The sequence below is a fragment of the Engystomops pustulosus genome, chromosome 6, assembly GCF_040894005.1.
Source record: "Engystomops pustulosus chromosome 6, aEngPut4.maternal, whole genome shotgun sequence".
Classification (NCBI taxonomy): Eukaryota; Metazoa; Chordata; class Amphibia; order Anura; family Leptodactylidae; genus Engystomops; species Engystomops pustulosus.
The window spans coordinates 140872613-140890379 of record NC_092416.1 but is presented as its reverse complement, the minus strand read 5'-3'; the positions used below and the strand labels follow the sequence as shown (position 1 = coordinate 140890379).

The following is a 17767-nucleotide window of genomic DNA, read 5'->3' as shown; positions in this document are numbered from 1 at the left end:
TTAGCAAGTGATATAGGATTAAATTAAAACAGTTTAGGGCTTAGAATTTTAAGGGGAAACCTACCATCGGATCTACCTTAATAGGTAGATTCCTGATGTGAGATTCCTTATAAATTTTTCAAAATCTATGGCTAGCTCAGGAACCCATAGCTTTCTATTTGACACATTTGCGGTGCGGTGCCTGCATCATGCCTCAGTGTCCCATAAGCGTGCTGACTGCCTGATCTGCAAAGTATAGAGCTGGTCCTATTCCTGCCCGTGTGGCCAGTCTCAGGGTAAGCAGTCGTGTGCATGTAACTTAACATGTAGATGTATTTAACACTTACATAATAGCTATTGCAATCTTCCGTAAAATAAGAAAATAAAAATGCATATTATATTATATCACATCTATGTTACATCTTTCTCTGGCAAATACCTAGATTTAACTCCACATAGAGATATGTTCCCCATGCTAAGTGTTTCTTGTTTGCTGTTACAGTGTTTATATAGTTTCATAAAGCAATTGCAAACCAGGGATGACAGGAGGCGGGCTCTGCTGTACAGCTTTATTGACACACGTGCAGCAGGTCTTGTCTTCCTTCTGTTACCCTTTCATGGCATCATCATTTGGGTATTGAGCTGTAAAATAAAAGAGCTGAATGTTTACAGTGAGAGGACATAGGAGCAGTCAGAACAGTGATATTCACACCTTCCTCTAATCCTTGCCTTACATTAGGAATGACATCATGGCTCTGCAGGGGCAGGGGTGACATTTTGAGCCCCCGACCATTATGGTGCATTAATCCCGTCTCCTTACAAGACTAATTTCACAGCCATTAACATAAGACATGAAAGATGGAGCTGACCTAGCTGGAACTTGATCATCTAATCCACTTAAAGGATAATTGCATCTTATTCACATTTGCCCTTTTGAACTGACAGTTGTCGATGTAAAATCTATGGTATTTGTGCAGCGCTAAATAGAGGAAGTCCATATAAACCGCCCTGAAATTCCAGGAAGGGAATGATAAGGCTTTGCTCACCCTAGCATCATGGCTTTTTAGAGAAGCCATTGTCCACAATGATCACTTTGTGTGGAACTAACCATAAACCACTCAAATTCCAGGCAGCACCTTTAAGCCTATTGCCTACGAGTGGGTTTGATATGTGCAACTTGCATCAAACTTGCATCGTGTGCTCACTGGAACGTCCCACCTGAATGATCATAAACCACATTGTCAGTTCAGTTCCATTTTATAAACCTTCAGGTTGGATGTTCCAGCAAGCACACGTTCAAAGGGAATCTATCATCAGTTTGACCATAACAAACTGTAGACAAAACTAGGTATGTTAAAATGGGCATTGCAAATATAAATGCCAAAAGTTTGTTCATTATTACTAGAGTAGACAGTGATTTTTAAACTTGCTGATTTTAAACTTGCCCCTGACATTTACTCTCCAGGAAAAGTATAGGGGATGAGGGAAAGGGACCTCCTGCCTGCCCATGGCTCTGTCTTTTCCTTACGATTCTGTACTTCACCTTGACCACCACCGCGAGCAAAGTCGCGTCTGTGCAGCCACCTTGTGTTATCCCACTGCAGCAAGTCCAACCTGTTTTGCAGCGGGCTCTGGTGAAAACCAGGTGCCACTTAGACTCCACTCCCAGGTGTCGTCTTACGTCATTGCTTGCAGTGGTTCAGAGGGTCCACTACCTCGGACCCTGACACCTGAACCCTACTGGACAGTTTTGAAAATGTCTAGAAAAAGGGATATGACTTTAAGGAGTCTTTAATTGCACTAAAATGCTCCTTAGTTGTTGGAAAATATTGGTCAAATAGAAGCCAAAGAACGGTAGTTTAAGGAAAGGATGTTGATGAGTCTGGTGCATCTTCTGCCTGTCTGGACTAGTTCTAAGCTGAATACATTTTAGATAGTGACAATAAATCTCTCCCATTATGTATTCCGTCAGTAGTTTGTAATATTGTTGAGTGACAAGTTTACTCGGTCTATTAACATGAAACTTTCCTCGAATTTTATGACTACTACTTTAATCCTAATAATGTTTTAATCCCCTGTAAACCCTATAGGGATCAACTGTTTTATTACCCCAAGTGCACTCTGACTACACCGATAATACTGAACTTCATTCTATTCGCATCAACTCGACTGTCTAGAATAGGAGTGCTACGCCTTACGTTGTTTTCTACTTTGGGGGCTGGGCAAATTACACTACCAATAATGTTAAGCCATTCAGATTTTTGTATAATATTCTACCCTAAACATTGACAGATGGTGTTTGTGCACAAGAACAATTACAATGAAATTAAAGAAATGCCCCTTCTTTGAGAGAACCACCTCTTTATCTAGACCAGATTTACAGATTTTTGTGCATGGCCATTATTTGTAAAGAGGACCATCCTTCTACAAAACCTTTGTTATTTATGGATTATGATCATCTCATAGAAGTTTCTTAAGCTAATTTGTCATGTGAGCCCTCTTCCTATTAGTCCATATAAGATATGTTTGTCTCTAAAGTATATTTTTGTAAAAACAATCTCAATCTCAAAATCTCAAAAAGATCAATAAGATCACATCATTGTAGATACTGTTAATCCACCACATCAGGAGAAACAGTAAGCTTTGAGAAGGTCATGTTCTCCATAATTCATATAAAAGGCTTCATGTTTTATAAAGTATGACCCCCGTACCATGGAGATTATGGGAAAAACTTCCCAGGACTTCACAATACATTATCAGTACCTCTCCAAATATTACTAAGAATGTAAAATACTTATATCCCACCTTGCTGCTCCTTCCAGGAGACTCCGATATGTTGCAATCTCCTCTTCTAGTCTTTTCTTTAAGCTCAATAGGAGAATAAATTCAGAGTGCTGGTTGCCAACATCTCGGTGTGTTTTCTGAAGTAGCGTCTCTATATTTCTAATATTATCTTGCATGTCTGCCAGCTGTATGACATGCTGGGCTTCAATGTTCTCCAACATGGAAATTGCTACATTTTTCTGTCAATATAGTAAAGATAATATTAGAGTTAGGTATCATGAATTTGAATGAACCATGAATACAGAACGTGTAATGAGACACATGGGGGGTCAGTTATCTTTATTTTTCTTCCTGTTTTTCCTTTTTGATACTTTTTTGGGCGTATTGCAATTTTTAGCGCCTTTTTGGGGAAAAAACTTTTTGTTGTCTGTAAGACATATTTATTTTCTATTCCAGATGTGCTAAATGATGCATTTATCACCATATTCATGAAAACCAAAACAGTACATTCATTTGTGGGAAATACGTGCTCGATGTCATGGCTTCTTTGCTTATCCACAAGTATGGCCTTTTTAAAATATGTGCCATCCTTTATTGTGTTCCTGGATCTAACGCAAAGGTTGGGATTTGCTCTGCCTCCTTCTCCACGCTGCTCCATGCTGCATGCTTGTTTTAATTTGGACGCCCAGGTGGTTTAATATTGCAGTTCCGGATAAGGAACTTCTTCTTCATCATAGATTAAAATTGCTTAATATCGTGCGCCGAACACAAGCACAAAAAAACTTAGAAGCACCAATATTGATAAATGCCCCCCATGGTGTCCATTAAAAGGTGCCATGTTTTTCACAAATCATAGAACTCCATGGGCAACACTTTGTGGCTAACTACAGCATTGAAGTTCTGGAGACAAGAAATAAGCTCATGTGCATGAGTAGTCCTGAGAAGCTGATAGACACAATGGAAATGGCTTAAAAAAAGGTATTATTCTAAAAATGGAGCAAAGACTGGGTGTGGCAGCATGAACAATGACAGCTGCATATTATGTTATTACTGAATTGAATGACAAACAATAGAGTGTGTGAGGAGAAAATCACAAAAATCAAGGAGCAAAGACGTATTGTCTCATAAGGTGGAAAATAATCTATAAAAGAGAAAATAGGAAAGCACCATAATGAAGAATATATGATAGTAAGCATTACAATGTCACCTAATCTAATAATATAAGATTAAATAGTATAGTAACCTGATAAGTATAATACAATATAATATTGTAGACATCGCATAATAAAAATGTACAGCTCCAAAGTGTGGTTTACTAGTAGTTAAAGGTAAAAACTGAGTAGAGCTTTAGAATAAAGGGAAGTACAGAGGGAGACGATTAATCTATATGGCCTTAACATACATATTCCACTTACGCTACCTGCACACAATCACGGCAGTGTGAATGAGCCCTTAGAACTGCATGGGGATGTGTGTTAGCTGTTAAAACAATTAGCACAGGGCCCAAAACGAACTCATGTGGAATTATGGGAATATCTGAGCATGCTCAGTTTTCATTACAATAAATACTGACCTTACTCAGTTCAGCCTCAGATTCAATTTCTAGTTCTTGCACCTTTTGTCTGTATTCGTTTAACTCCTTCTTGTACTTCTCCAACTCACTTGTGTTTATTTGTATTTCAATATTCCACTCTTGCACCTGTAAAAAGCAGACTCATAGTTTACCTTTATTGTCTTCACATTACTAATTTTATATTTGTGTAGCTGCATAAAAGGGGTTCTCCAAATTCAAAATGCTGATAGAGTCAAAACAATAAAAATAGCTGTACTTACCCCAATTTTAGTGCTCCCTCCCCTTTATATGCCTGATCTGCAGCCAATCACTGACCCAGGTGGTCTTGTATGGTATACGGCTAAGACTAGTGATTGGCTACAGCAGTGATGGGTGCTATGTATCACCTCTGCAGACATTTAGGCAGGTGCTGGTAAGCAGACCCCCACCTGGCTGATATTGATGACCTTTACTATGGATATGTCATCAATATCACTAGCCTGAAAAATCTCTTAAGATTTGTGGTTAATGAAGACAACATAAGACAAAACAAGGGTTGGTACCAAGCCCTCTGCTAATGACCGAAAAGATCCTGGAGCTCCCATTATAGAAAAATAGGGGGGATTGAAAGATAAGACTATCCCTATCCTATTTATGTTTACAGAGAACTACATATTTTGGTAAAAAAAAGGTTTACCCTCAAAATACTTCATGTGGTCTACATACAGTGTTTTGAGGGTAAACCTTCTTTTTTTTGACCAAAACATAAATAGGATAGTGATACTCTACTCTTTCAATTCTCGTATTATTATATACATACATGAAACACAAAGTTTATACAAATACAATTATTCAAACACTTTCCTACACATCAATAATCATATGGCTTTAAATCAATTTTCATTTGCATCTTTTTTCTCATATGCAAAAATTCTAAGCTACTTTGACCTTTGTGCCAAAAAGATTCCATGCAAAATGATGTACAAATGGAAAGGAGTTTATTAGAGATGAGCGAGTATACTCGTCCGAGCTTGATGCTCGTTCGAGTATTAGCATACTCGAAACGGCTCGTTGCTCAGACGAGTATTTCCCCTGCTCGATAACGAGCATTTAATTAAGAAAACACAGTGAAGAACAGTGAAGAATACAATGAAAACAGTGAACACAGTGAACACAGGATCATTTAAGTGAAGAACACAGTGAAGAACACATTGCAGATGTTACGTACATCTGCTAACTTTTCCGAAAACACGCGTGTCGAGCGGTGTTCTTCACAATAGTATGTGAAGAACAATATGTGTGAAGAACACATTGCAGATGTATGGAAAATCTGCAATGTGTTCTTCACACATATTGTTCTTCACATACTATTGTGAAGAACACCGTTCTGCACGCGTGTCTTCGGATAAGTTAGCAGATGTACGCGAACATCTGCAATGTGTTCTTCACTGTGTTCTTTCAATGTGTTCTTTCAGTGAAAACATCTGCAATGTGTTCTTCTTCAGTGTCTTTCAATGTGTTCTTTCAGTGAAAAATGCTCGAGTCTCCCATTAACTTCAATGGGGTCCGTTATTCGATACGAGCACTTGAGCATCGGGAAAAGTTTGTCTCGAATAACGAGCACTCGAGCACTTTAGTGCTCGCTCATCTCTAGAGTTTATACAATGGGGCTCATTTACTTAGAGTCATGCGCTGCACTTTCGTCAGACTTTGCGCCTTTTTCGGGTTTGCACAGCTTGGACAGGTATTTAACGTGTGTCTGCGCTGGGATAGTGTTGCACAAAATTGTTTTTTGCCGCAGCTGAGCTTGCTTCCATTCAACACAAATTGGGGGGCATGCCGTCAGACGCCCCGATTGATTCCGACTGAGCGCGGGATTTAACTTTCAAATAGTGTCGCAACACAATACACTTACATGCACCAGGAAGAAGAAGGTGAACTCCGGCGGACCTGAGCGAGGAAGCGACACATACAGGATATCGGGATCACAAACTTAGTAAATCGCGGCGCAGTGAATTATCGTCGGACAATGCACTCTCAGTGAACTCCGGGGACAGAGTAAGTAAATGTGCCCCAATATGTAACTTAGTTGTGACTGGTAACATGCTGTTTTCCAATTCAAGCTGAACTGAACAAGACCCCTGGGGTCTTGGATAAAATAACAAATATAGGGTTTTATTATATAAATTGGTCATTACAATTAGCTTAAATGGGAGCTTGATACATGAGATGCTTTAGAGGGTATACAGACCAACTTTAAACAGGCATGCTAACTTGGGCTGCCCATAGAACTGCTACAAAGCACCCTACTATTGCCATAAATTGGATGTGTTTGTGCTTTGAGACTGTCTCTGAACACAAAGCTGTTACAGTGAATTCAGTAAAGTTCACAAGTATGAAAAGGGCTGTCCAGGATCAGAAGAACATGGAAGATTTTTACCAAAACAGTGGTACAGTGTCTAGTCTTGCAGAACTGAAATGACTAGCATTCGGCCTCAGTACCAACACATGCACTGTTCTTGGAAGAAAGCTGTTCTTTTCTAACTTTGGACAATAGGTTAAGCTTTCTATAGTGGTGGCTTAGGGTACAACCGAGAAACTTTACTCCAGAGCTGTGACCATTAATACCAGAAAATTAACAATTCCAGAAATGTTGAACCCTTTGTAACTTGTTAATATTTATGGGGGTTCTACGAAAAGAGAGCTCACCAGTCACCATTTACTCACATTCTGAACAATATTCCAAAGTTCTGATCACTTACCTTTTTCTCATACATATTTTTTGCCTCCAGACGCTGTTTTTCAACCAACTGCTCATACTGTGCCCTCATCTCCTCCATGATTTTACCAAGATCAACAGGAGGCGCTACATCTACCTCCACATTGACACTGCCTGTTGCTTGTTTACGAAGATCATCCATGTCCTGATCAGTGAAATAAATACTATGTATAAACATATAATGTATAAAAAAAATTACTTTCTAACTGTAGTTCACAATTTGTATTGTAGAAAGAATATTTCAGCAAATTATATGGTTTTTATTTTGTTAATGTTAAAACAATGTTATGTGGGTAGAAAGTTCTTTGGGTACATGGTAAAAAGTCAACTGACTCCATTTTCCAAAAGAAGAGTAGATGGAATCTATGGCATAAAATATTTGGCATATTATTTTGATATCAAGGTTTTGAATTATCTGGAAGTATGTTTAAATTCAGTAAAACGGAGGCAGAGCTGTATTAAGATTTTTGGGGTCACATCCAAAGATTAGAATCCAGCTATTATTTGATCCATTGCAACAGCCATACATGCAAATGTTTTACAGCCTTGGATTAATGGAGGTGCCTGGTAAATTCCATAAGAGACACATAAATTTGTGACTATCTGTCCATCTGGATTTTCAAATGGAAATCAGGAGTCACACAACAGATGAGGACACCAAGGTATATGAAGGAGGGAAGAAGAGAATGAATGTAGTAATATAAACCAGATAGAGATATTAACCCATTTTACACTGGCCATCTATTTTAAATGTAAGCCACTTATTGGCCAAACACTGAAAGAAATTAACTCTAATTTACTTTTCCACCCAAAGGCATATGGATATTCAGCTGCACAAAGGCCCAGGTAGTCACTCTGGTCCCAGTAAGTCTTCATACAAGCATCCTACTTCTTACACTATAATGTTCCTATCAACCATAGATTTGGCTTTCTCAATCAGGCCCCTTCTTGGTCATAGTAGCTGTAAAACAGAAATTCTGGAGATGGGAATGCTGACCTCTATGTGGTTCTTTTTGAGGTAGATAATTTCCTCATTCAGACTTTCGATTTGCATCTCAAGGTCAGCCCTGGTAATTGTAAGCTGGTCAACCACCTTGCGTAATTCCAATGTGTCTTTTTCCACTGAGAGTCGGACAGCTTGCTCACTTTCAAACCTAAAGTAGGAAATACAACATACTTTATAAGGAACATCTGCAATCCAGAAGGGATCAACGTTTTTTAGTGTGGGATTTATTTATGTGTTTCCTGAGTTATGTTATACAGTATATCAAGCAATTTGGAATTTAGCACTTTGTCTTTTTCCAGATGCCCCAGATTCCCTACAATTATCATAGCAGACAATTTTTGTCCTTGCCCTTCTGTGTTGTTCATTGCTACTATACATGCATGTATTAACTTACAAAGATAGTGTCAGACCCTTGCCAACTAAAGCATAGTACAGTAGCACTGGTGGAGATCCCCTAATGATGTTTACACTTACTTTGCAATTTTAGTCAGTTTTATTGCTGTTTTTAGTCATATCCCTAAGTGATGGTCGGTGTAATATTCAGTAGTATGCCCTAGCTGAGCAGGCATTTCATGATTCCTCTGTGCTATGAGATACTGTGTGCTGACAATGTGCTTAGATTATCAGAGTACAGGGTTTATCTAAACTTTCATTTAGCTTCTGAAGATTTTACTAATATTTGAAACCTAGAAAAAGAAATATGAGACAGATCAGAGTCATGAGATGAGTCATGATGATATACAACACAATGACACAAGGAGCACTGTTACCTAATGTCACCTATAAAATACTACTATGGCACTACTATGCCTTCATCCCCTCAGCTGATCTGCAAAGTTTGTAGCTTCTCTGCACGCTGCTGCTGGACAGGAAGTGCCTTTGTCTGTAGTGCTCTATTCCTCTTGCCCCTCCCCCAGCAGTACAATAGAAATTATTCAGCCCAGAGGAATCTTTTAGACCATAGTCAGGATTTTATGGTCACATCCATGGTCAACCAAAATGTTAACACAGAGACAAGTTGGAATTATATCTGTGAAATCCATTTTTTTTGTTAGTATTTTTAAGAATCTGCTCTGCTATGATCGCTTGTTCAAGATCTTATTCTCATAACACAGTATAATACAGATGCATTACACTATGTTATGCTCCGGCTGCCGGAGAAGATTGTGCACATATTGCAGGATTGTGTGGTATCCACGGGAGTCCAAATCTGTACACATGGCCCTTACATGCTCGTGACCGCAGAGTGCAAGGGGTCAACACCCATGATCTGAGGAATCTGTATATTATAGCCGACACCCGCACCTTCTGAAACCAGCGGCGTTCAGCGACCGGTGCCAGAAGTGGGACGTAGTACTACGTCATGATGCGGTAAGTCCCTGCCGCCTGTGACATAGTACCACATCCAAAGTCGGTAACAGGTTAGATAAAAAATTCTGCTGCTTGACCAGCCATCAGGCGCCATCTTACATACAAGTCAGTCTGGCTGTTCAGCAGATGCCATCACTACCTCCTTATACCAGGACAGGTGGAAGGAGGATTACAGAGAACAATAAGATATGCACGATAGGGACTGGGAAGACACAGACCAGACTGAGAAGTAAATAGTTGTGTATAATACTGCTGTGCTGACCCCCTTCTCTCGGGGGTTTCTAGACATGTCTCAGCCTAGAGAGAAGGGGTGGTACGCAGAACAGGTTTGTGGATGATACTGTGGTGAATAATAGATTCTTCATTATTAAACTGTTCAGCTGAAAGGGGAGGAGGTGCACTGTGTGTGGAAACATGAGGGAAGACTGTAGACAGGACAGAGCTGAAATACATCACAGGTCCTGGCTTCCCTAAATTACTGAGCAGAGGGTGCATAGCTCAGCCCCTTCAACGTCTTCTCCGGAGATCGTCCTGTTATCTCCAGTAGTGATTCTTCTTGACAACTAGAATGCAGGTCTAAATGGAGAGGATCTAAAGCAGGCAGAAGGAAAAGCAATGACAGGGAAATGGCTGTAATAACTTATTGAATTTATATTGGAAAAATGTTACTTTTCAGCTACTGCAGCTATAGAAAAAGAATGATATAAATGTAAGAGATTTACGCTGTAACGCTAACAATAAAGTTCTACGGTATCATAATCTTCTTTGAGATTTCTCTTTTCTCATCTGAAGTACTATGCCCCAGCCTTTAGTCATCTACCTTTGTCAGTCTGTACCTTATTGTGGGAATAAGTTGCTTGCCCTATGCATGGGCTGCAATTAAGGGGCCCAAGTGTACAACATATGAGGTATTCATTTATACAGTTTTAGAAAAAATTTTTCATCTTACTTCATTTTGAAGTCATCTGCTGCCAGTTTTGCATTATCAATTTGAAGTAAAATACTGGCATTTTCAAGAGTTGCATCAAGGATCTAAAAAATAAAAGTAGCAATAAAGTAATAAATATATTTATCAGTATTAAGAAACCAGGGAACCTCTACTGAGACACAATTGTCTGTGTCAATCTTGTTTGTAATGTGCATAAACAATTCTGAGCTCTAAAATAGGAAAATCTTTTTGGCCATGTCCTCATAACTCATGTCCAACCATGGAGTAATCTAAACATAAAGTTGTCACCACCAACTCCAGCTCTTTTTTAATTTGTAAAAGTTGGAATTTTTTTCTCTTCCTATTGTTAGGGTAGGTATTTCACTGGAGCAGATGGTCCAGACCACCCATTTATTATAATTATTTGACAATAAAGGGTACAATTAGCATATTGCCTTGTAGACAGAATAATTTTCATGCATGACAATGATAGGGAATTGATGTGGGTAGTAATATACTTTTATTAAAAACTAACTTTCACTGGTATTTGCCATTATAATTAATACATTTTCTTAATTAATAACAGAATATGTAAAATAACAAAAAAAATCTCCTAGGTCTCAGTACTGATATGCCTCTGTGTTAGGCTCAGGTATGTAGTGGAGGTTACTACTTATAGGGGGACATTTATAAGGATTTGTACAAACCCAGTAATAATTGAAATTACCCACCAGTTATTGAGACTATTTTTCCCTTTGCACCACCAACAAGCCAAGTGGGCATGCAGGGATGTGGGCTGGCTGTTGATGTGGCCAATTCTCTCCACAATCGCTCCAGCCAGCAATCTTCATGGGTAATTGTAAGACTTAATGCATCCTGATGTATCCGATGGCACCAATGGGACAGGGACTTTATAATGTGCCAGTGCACAAGTACTGCTGTATGATAAACGTCCCCCATAGTTCTTTTGCTTTCCCATGTACACGTTTAAAATTACACTGCTAGAAATGTAATGTAATAGTAAAATAAATAAACCCGTTTTACATTTTTTTTGTACATACTGTATTGCATAAAGGTACAAAAGAAGGTACTATACTGTACCGGCGTTCCCCACTACCCACATCTATTCCCCTAGCATTCTCTTATTCTATGAAATCACATGAATTAAATGGTGGCACATACCGTGCCATACCAAAGAGGATCGTAAAATCAACTATCAAGATCCAGGATCTTGGAACTTGCACTCACCCATTCAGTTGCGATCACTTTCTTCTCAATCAATGACCCACATTTATTAAAGCATTTGTGGAAGTTTTCTCTCTGACTTTACACTAGAAAGAACGTGTTCGTATATGTATTTATAAAGAGTGGCGTAACTAGAAGCTGATGGGCCCCAGTTCAAAGTCTGTGCCAGGCCCCCAACTATAATGTATGGTTTATAGTTCTAGTCTTCTCATATGGGAAAGTGACACCATAAGAGCCCCTTAAACCTCTTGGGCCCTGGTGCGATCGCAACCTCTGCACCCCATAAAGTTAGGCCCTAGTTTATAAAGTGTCTGCGCCAGTTTTGTGTCGCTACTGCACTGTGTCTGACAAACCAGAAAAAGCTGCACCTAAAGGGGCGTGTTAGGGCTTAGTCTGAATGTGCTCCTCTATTCTGTCCGACATGCGCCACAATTCTGCAGCAGGTACAAAGTGCAGCAAAAAATGTATTCACACTTCCAGATTCATGAAGACCGTGCGCCACAATTCATGAATCACACTGCACAGTACTGCACTGTTTATGATAAATGTGGGCCTTTGTTCATGCTGCAGAATTATTGCGCAGCCAAAATTGTGGCGCATATCGGATAGAATTGTGGTGCATGGTCCGACTAAACACTAACATACCCCTTAAGGTGCGCATTTTTTTCTGTCTTGTCGGACACAGCGCAGCTGAAACACAAACACTTTAGAAATACATGTACAAGCAGTTTGCACATTCTTTCTAGTGAAAAGTCAAACAGAAAACTGACGCAAACATAGGGACGTAACTACAACGGTAGCAGCCATAGCAGACGCTATGGAGCCCGCAGTATCAGGGGGCCCCGTCATCTGACCTGATATAATAGGGAATGGAGGATGTGCACCATTATATCTATATTGTACTGCACATTGTCCAGCATTAAATGTACCGTATATACCGGCATATAAGACGACTTTTGAAGACAGAAAAATCTTCTGTCTTCTCTGGGGTCGTCTTATACGCCGGTAATCGTCTTATACGGCGGGTCCCGGTGCATGGAGAGGGCTCACGGGCTGAGCCCTCTCCATAGCCGGTAAGCCTTTGCTGCATATTGCAGCAAAGGCTTACCGGTAACACCCGCGATTGGTGCTAGCACCGATCGCGGGTGTTTGCACAGCGATGGCTGCCGGCAGCCTCAAAAAGCTGCCGGCAGCCTCAAAAAGACATCGGGGTGCATACTCACCCTCCGTTGGCCCCGATGTCTGCGCGGATCGTCTTCCGCGCAGTCTTCTTTCTTCTGCTGGGCGCCGCCATGCTTTTCCCCGGGGCGGCGCCTAGTATGACGTCAGCAGCGGCGTGTCATACTAGGCGCAGTCCAGGGGAGGACAATGGCGGCGCCCGGCACGAAGTTAGTGAAGACAGAAGACGGGCGCCGAAGCCAGAAGAGGACCCACGCGGACATCGGGGGAGCAGCGCTGCAGGTCGGGGCCACCGGAGGGTGAGTATATAAGTTTATTGTTTTCTATTAATGCTGGGCTGGCTGGTTATTACTGGGGGCAGTGCTGTATACTACTGGGGGCTGTACTGTATACTACTGGGGGCTGTGCTGTATACTACTGGGGGCAGTGCTGTATACTACTGGGGGCTGTGCTGTATACTACTGGGGGCTGTGCTGTATACTACTGGGGGCTGTGCTGTATACTACTGGGGGCAGTGCTGTATACTAATGGGGGCTGTGCTGTATACTACTGGGGGCTGTGCTGTATACTACTGGGGGCTGTGCTGTATACTACTGGGGGCTGTGCTGTAATGGTAATGTTGTTGTTGTATGCTTTATGTTCATGAGCGACAGTTTTCCTGCTATATACCTGCATGTCATAAGAATTTACATTAAAAAAAGGACCATGTTAAATTCAAATCTGTTTTTTTTTTTTTATTTTTACCGGTGTTTTGTATGCGTTGGAAAGGGGGTAGTCTTATACGGCGAATATATCTTAAACTCTATATTTTAAACAGGAAAGTAGGGGGGTCGTCTTATACACCAGATCGTCTTATACGCCGGAATATACGGTATATAAAATGTACTGTGATGTATATATGCAGTATCTGTCATGTGTATATGGTGTCTGTATACACTGTATGTGAGTATGTTGCATATGGCACAGTATGTATGTGTATATGCACATGAGTGTATTTATATGTGACTGTAACTTGCATGTTTAAGTATACTAATATGTATATTTTTTAAGTGGTAAGGGTGATCCCATGTCTCTCCTAGTTACGCCACTGCGCAAACACTTTCATAAATCTGGATCATTATCTTTAAATGCTATTTTTAATATTTAAAATATTATGTATGCAGATGTAATTCCTAGTTAAATATTTTTTACAAAAGGTTTTTGTGTTTATATGTTCCATTAAAACATATTCAAATATAAATGAAGTGTTACCTTTTTCCTTAATTCTTCAATAGTTTGGAAGTAACGCTTGTCATCTCTTTCTGCCCCACCGCTGTTCTTACTGTACCACTCTTTGATTTGTCCCTCTAGCTTGGTATTGGCCTTCTCCAAGGAGTGCACTTGGGTTATATAGCTGGCCAAACGTTCATTCAGATTCTGCATTGTCTCTTTCTCATTTCCCATGATTCGAGTACCTCCATATTGTACAAATCCACCTGCGGCCACATTGTTACGTGAAGCTCCAGCATAGACACTGGAGGCATAGGCACCTCCTGATACCGTACGGTAAACTCCACCGCTGCTGCTTCCAGACTGTACAGAACCAGCTTGGATCGAGGTCACCTTCTTGAAAGATGTTTGGTTATACATTTTGCTAACCTGTTGCCTTGAGCTCAGCGCTTTCAAAAACTAATTTTGAAATGAGTCCTTTGTGCAGTATCCAGTGGTAAAAGTCCCCATTTATGTTTGGTTAGTGATTAGTAAGCCTGCATCTGTCCCTGGGTGCCATCTCCTGGAGGTCATTGCTCTGTTTAGACAAATTGACTCATCTTAAAACCACTTTCAGTATGACAATGAATTTCAATAGGTCTCTAAACCTTGTTGATCACCAGATTAATCTTTACCGACTCATTGAATACCATCTCTGCATTTCCTGGTGTACTGCTCCTTAATGTGACCTTCTTCCTTGGCATTAGCCTTCCCCAAGAGTGCACTTAGTTTAAATAGTTAGGAAAATGTTTATTCAAATTCTGCACAGCCTCCTTCTCATTTGCCATGATGTCTTAAATACCTCCATTTTGTACAGATCCATCTGTGACCACAATATGAAGTTGATGAAATTGTAGTTCCCAGTCCTCCTGCTCCAGAATAGACACTGGAGGCATAGGTACCTTTGATACCTTATGGTCAACTTCTCGAGAGGTCACCTTCTCGAAAGACATTTGGTTGTATATTATGCTGACCAGTAGCTTATCATCTTTTCCCGTTTATATACATAAAATTAATTCATCCTTTGTTCAGGATCCAGTGCTAAAAGTCCACATTGTGTTTGGTTAGTGATAAGTAAGCCTACATCTCTATTCATGGATGTCATCTCATGGAGGTCATTGCTCTAGTGACTCATTTTCGAACCACTTTCAGTATGAGAGTGAATTTCAATAGGTCGATACCTTGATTAATCTTTACCCACTCAATGAACACTGTCTTATTTTGCTTACTGACATATTAACCAATTTCATCAGCTGAGGTTATGGTGGCACCTATCGATCTCTGCTAGGCCGAGTTTGAGTGCATCCACAATAGGTCCCAACACCGGAAAAAGACCAAGGTAGAGAAATGGCAATTACATGAACAAGTGTGGGCACGGTCAAAACACGGTCTCAGAAGTGAAAAATAAGATTTTTAATTTCAAACGGAGTGTTAGTTATCTTCTAAAATACAACAAACATTAAATACAATTGTGGTGAACAATATAGACACATCTACACACGAATGATGTACAGACCCCAGTATGGATGTGGGGACTTAATTCATCTTTTTCTATATGTGCAATGTCTTACTGACAGAAAGATTAGTTTTTGACAATAAATAATATATAATACTTATGAACAGTATATATCGTAATTCCCTTAAAAATGCGAGGATTTATTTTAACCTGTTATGTGTACAAAATATCCCTCTCCGTAGGATCATATATTGTACACAATGAGAAATCCTATGTTTTTTATTTTTTATAATGTCCCAATTTTTAGACAAAAAGATGAGTCCTTAATTGATTCCTCTAGTGTAAACATCAATACAAAGAATGAGAAGGTAAAAATGAAAAATACGTAAAAAAAAAAAAAAATTCGTAAAATTCCTCTAGTGTAAACATCAATACAAAGAATGAGAAGGTAAAAATGAAAAATAGGTAAAAAAAAAAAAAAAAAAATTCGTAAGAAATTCGTAAAAGATTGCATGCATTGAAATAAAAAAGTTAAAAAGGTAAAGAATTTTTCTGAGGATAAATTGGTATCCAGGAGGTTTTAAAGTTGCACAGGGTGTAGGGCCCTACAGATATTTTATAATAATACTTGAAGTTTGATCACTCACGGTTGGTTGGTCTTATGTGGCTGTCTTTATGTCCGTATTTCTGTTTCTAGTTAGCGGAGATATCTGGAGACGTTCTATATTGTAGGGATTTCTTTGTTGGCCGCTTTCAATGCGCGATGGCGTCCTCCACGTGCAACGGCGTCCGTGTGTATCCTCCGGGAACGCCACCAAGAAGAACGAGTCTGCATGCTCCCCACTCCTCGGTCTTCTCCCTTCACAGTGCGGGCTCCGCAACCGCTGTGTGCCACGGATGATGTTGTGCTTGCTAGCGTGCAGTGCTCTGAACAATGGACTCCAGCCCACCAGCGACCCGTAAGTGTGAGTCTTCCTATAGTTGTATAGAGAGTGGTGTGGTGGATCCAATTTTGGGAGTGTTCTGATTTTGTAAGAGTCTAATGGTTATGGCTAATGTCTATGGCTAAACGCGTTTCGAAGCGCAATGCTTCTTCCTCAGTAGCTTGAAATTTTCAAGCTACTGAGGAAGAAGCATTGCGCTTTTTTTTTTTTTACGTATTTTTCATTTTTACCTTCTCATTCTTTGTATTGATGTTTACACTAGAGGAATCAATTAAGGACTCATCTTTTTGTCTAAAAATTGGGACATTATAAAAAATAAAAAACATAGGATTTCTCATTGTGTACAATATATGATCCTACGGAGAGGGATATTTTGTACACATAACAGGTTAAAATAAATCCTCGCATTTTTAAGGGAATTATATATACTACTATACTGTTCATAAGTATTATATATTATTTATTGTCAAAAACTAATCTTTCTGTCAGTAAGACATTGCACATATAGAAAAAGATGAATTAAGTCCCCACATCCATACTGGGGTCTGTACATCATTCGTGTGTAGATGTGTCTATATTGTTCACCACAATTGTATTTAATGTTTGTTGTATTTTAGAAGATAACTAACACTCCGTTTGAAATTAAAAATCTTATTTTTCACTTCTGAGACCGTGTTTTGACCGTGCCCACACTTGTTCATGTAATTGCAATTTCATCAGCTGACTGTTTAACCCCTTAGCGCTCTGCACCGTAGCTGTACTGCGCTGAGTCCCGCGATTAGCGCTCAGCGCAGTACAGCTACTGCGCAGAGCCGATGCCAGTTCAGCGCTGTATAGCAGCCGAACCGGCATCGTTAGCCGCGGGATTTCAGCGGTAATTTACCGCTGACATCCGCAGCTAACACCCGCGGTCGGAGTGGGCTCCGATCGCGGGTGTTTAACCCGTTAAATGCCGCGGTCAACGCGACCGCGGCATTTAACCTGCCTTCTGGGGGTCTTTACCCCACGATCGGCCCCCCCGCACCGTTTTCGGGGGGCCGATCGCTGTTTTGGCTCCTCTGGGGTCCGATCGGGACCCCAGAAAAGCCTGGAGGGTTTACCTTTAAGATGGCGTCTGTGACGTCATCTTAAAGGCAAAGTGTCAGCCTATGCATCTGCATAGGCTGGCACTGATAATACCCTGCAATACATTAGTATTGCAGAGTATTATCAAGAACAAGCAATCAGATGATTGCTTGTTCATATCCCATGGTGGATCATGTAAAAAATGTACAAAATAATGTTTTTCAATAAAAA

The 17767-nt window shown here is 40.0% G+C and overlaps 1 protein-coding gene across 1 annotated transcript; it reads right to left on the bottom strand.

Annotated features, from left to right (window-relative positions):
• Nucleotides 1-534: 534 nt before the first annotated feature.
• LOC140064475 (keratin, type I cytoskeletal 17-like) lies at nucleotides 535-14552 on the bottom strand. The gene is made up of 7 exons (XM_072111405.1): nucleotides 14075-14552; nucleotides 10421-10503; nucleotides 8092-8248; nucleotides 7078-7239; nucleotides 4337-4462; nucleotides 2785-3002; nucleotides 535-621 (listed from the first exon to the last, which is right to left on the bottom strand). The coding sequence occupies exons 1-7, from the start codon at nucleotides 14450-14452 to the stop codon at nucleotides 606-608; spliced, it is 1140 nt and encodes a 379-aa protein (XP_071967506.1). The 5' UTR covers nucleotides 14453-14552; the 3' UTR covers nucleotides 535-605.
• Nucleotides 14553-17767: the final 3215 nt, after the last annotated feature.

Bases quoted from the DNA above. Each gene is read 5' to 3' on its own strand.
- LOC140064475 (XM_072111405.1), bottom strand. From the start codon at position 14,452: ATGTATAACCAAACATCTTTCAAGAAGGTGACCTCGATCCAAGCTGGT. The intron at 10,504-14,074 runs GTAACACTTCAT...TTTATTTTTTAG, and splicing joins TTGAAGAATTAAGGAAAAAG to ATCCTTGATGCAACTCTTGA. The intron at 3,003-4,336 runs GTCAGTATTTAT...CTATATTGACAG, and splicing joins CTGAGGCTGAACTGAGTAAG to AAAAATGTAGCAATTTCCAT.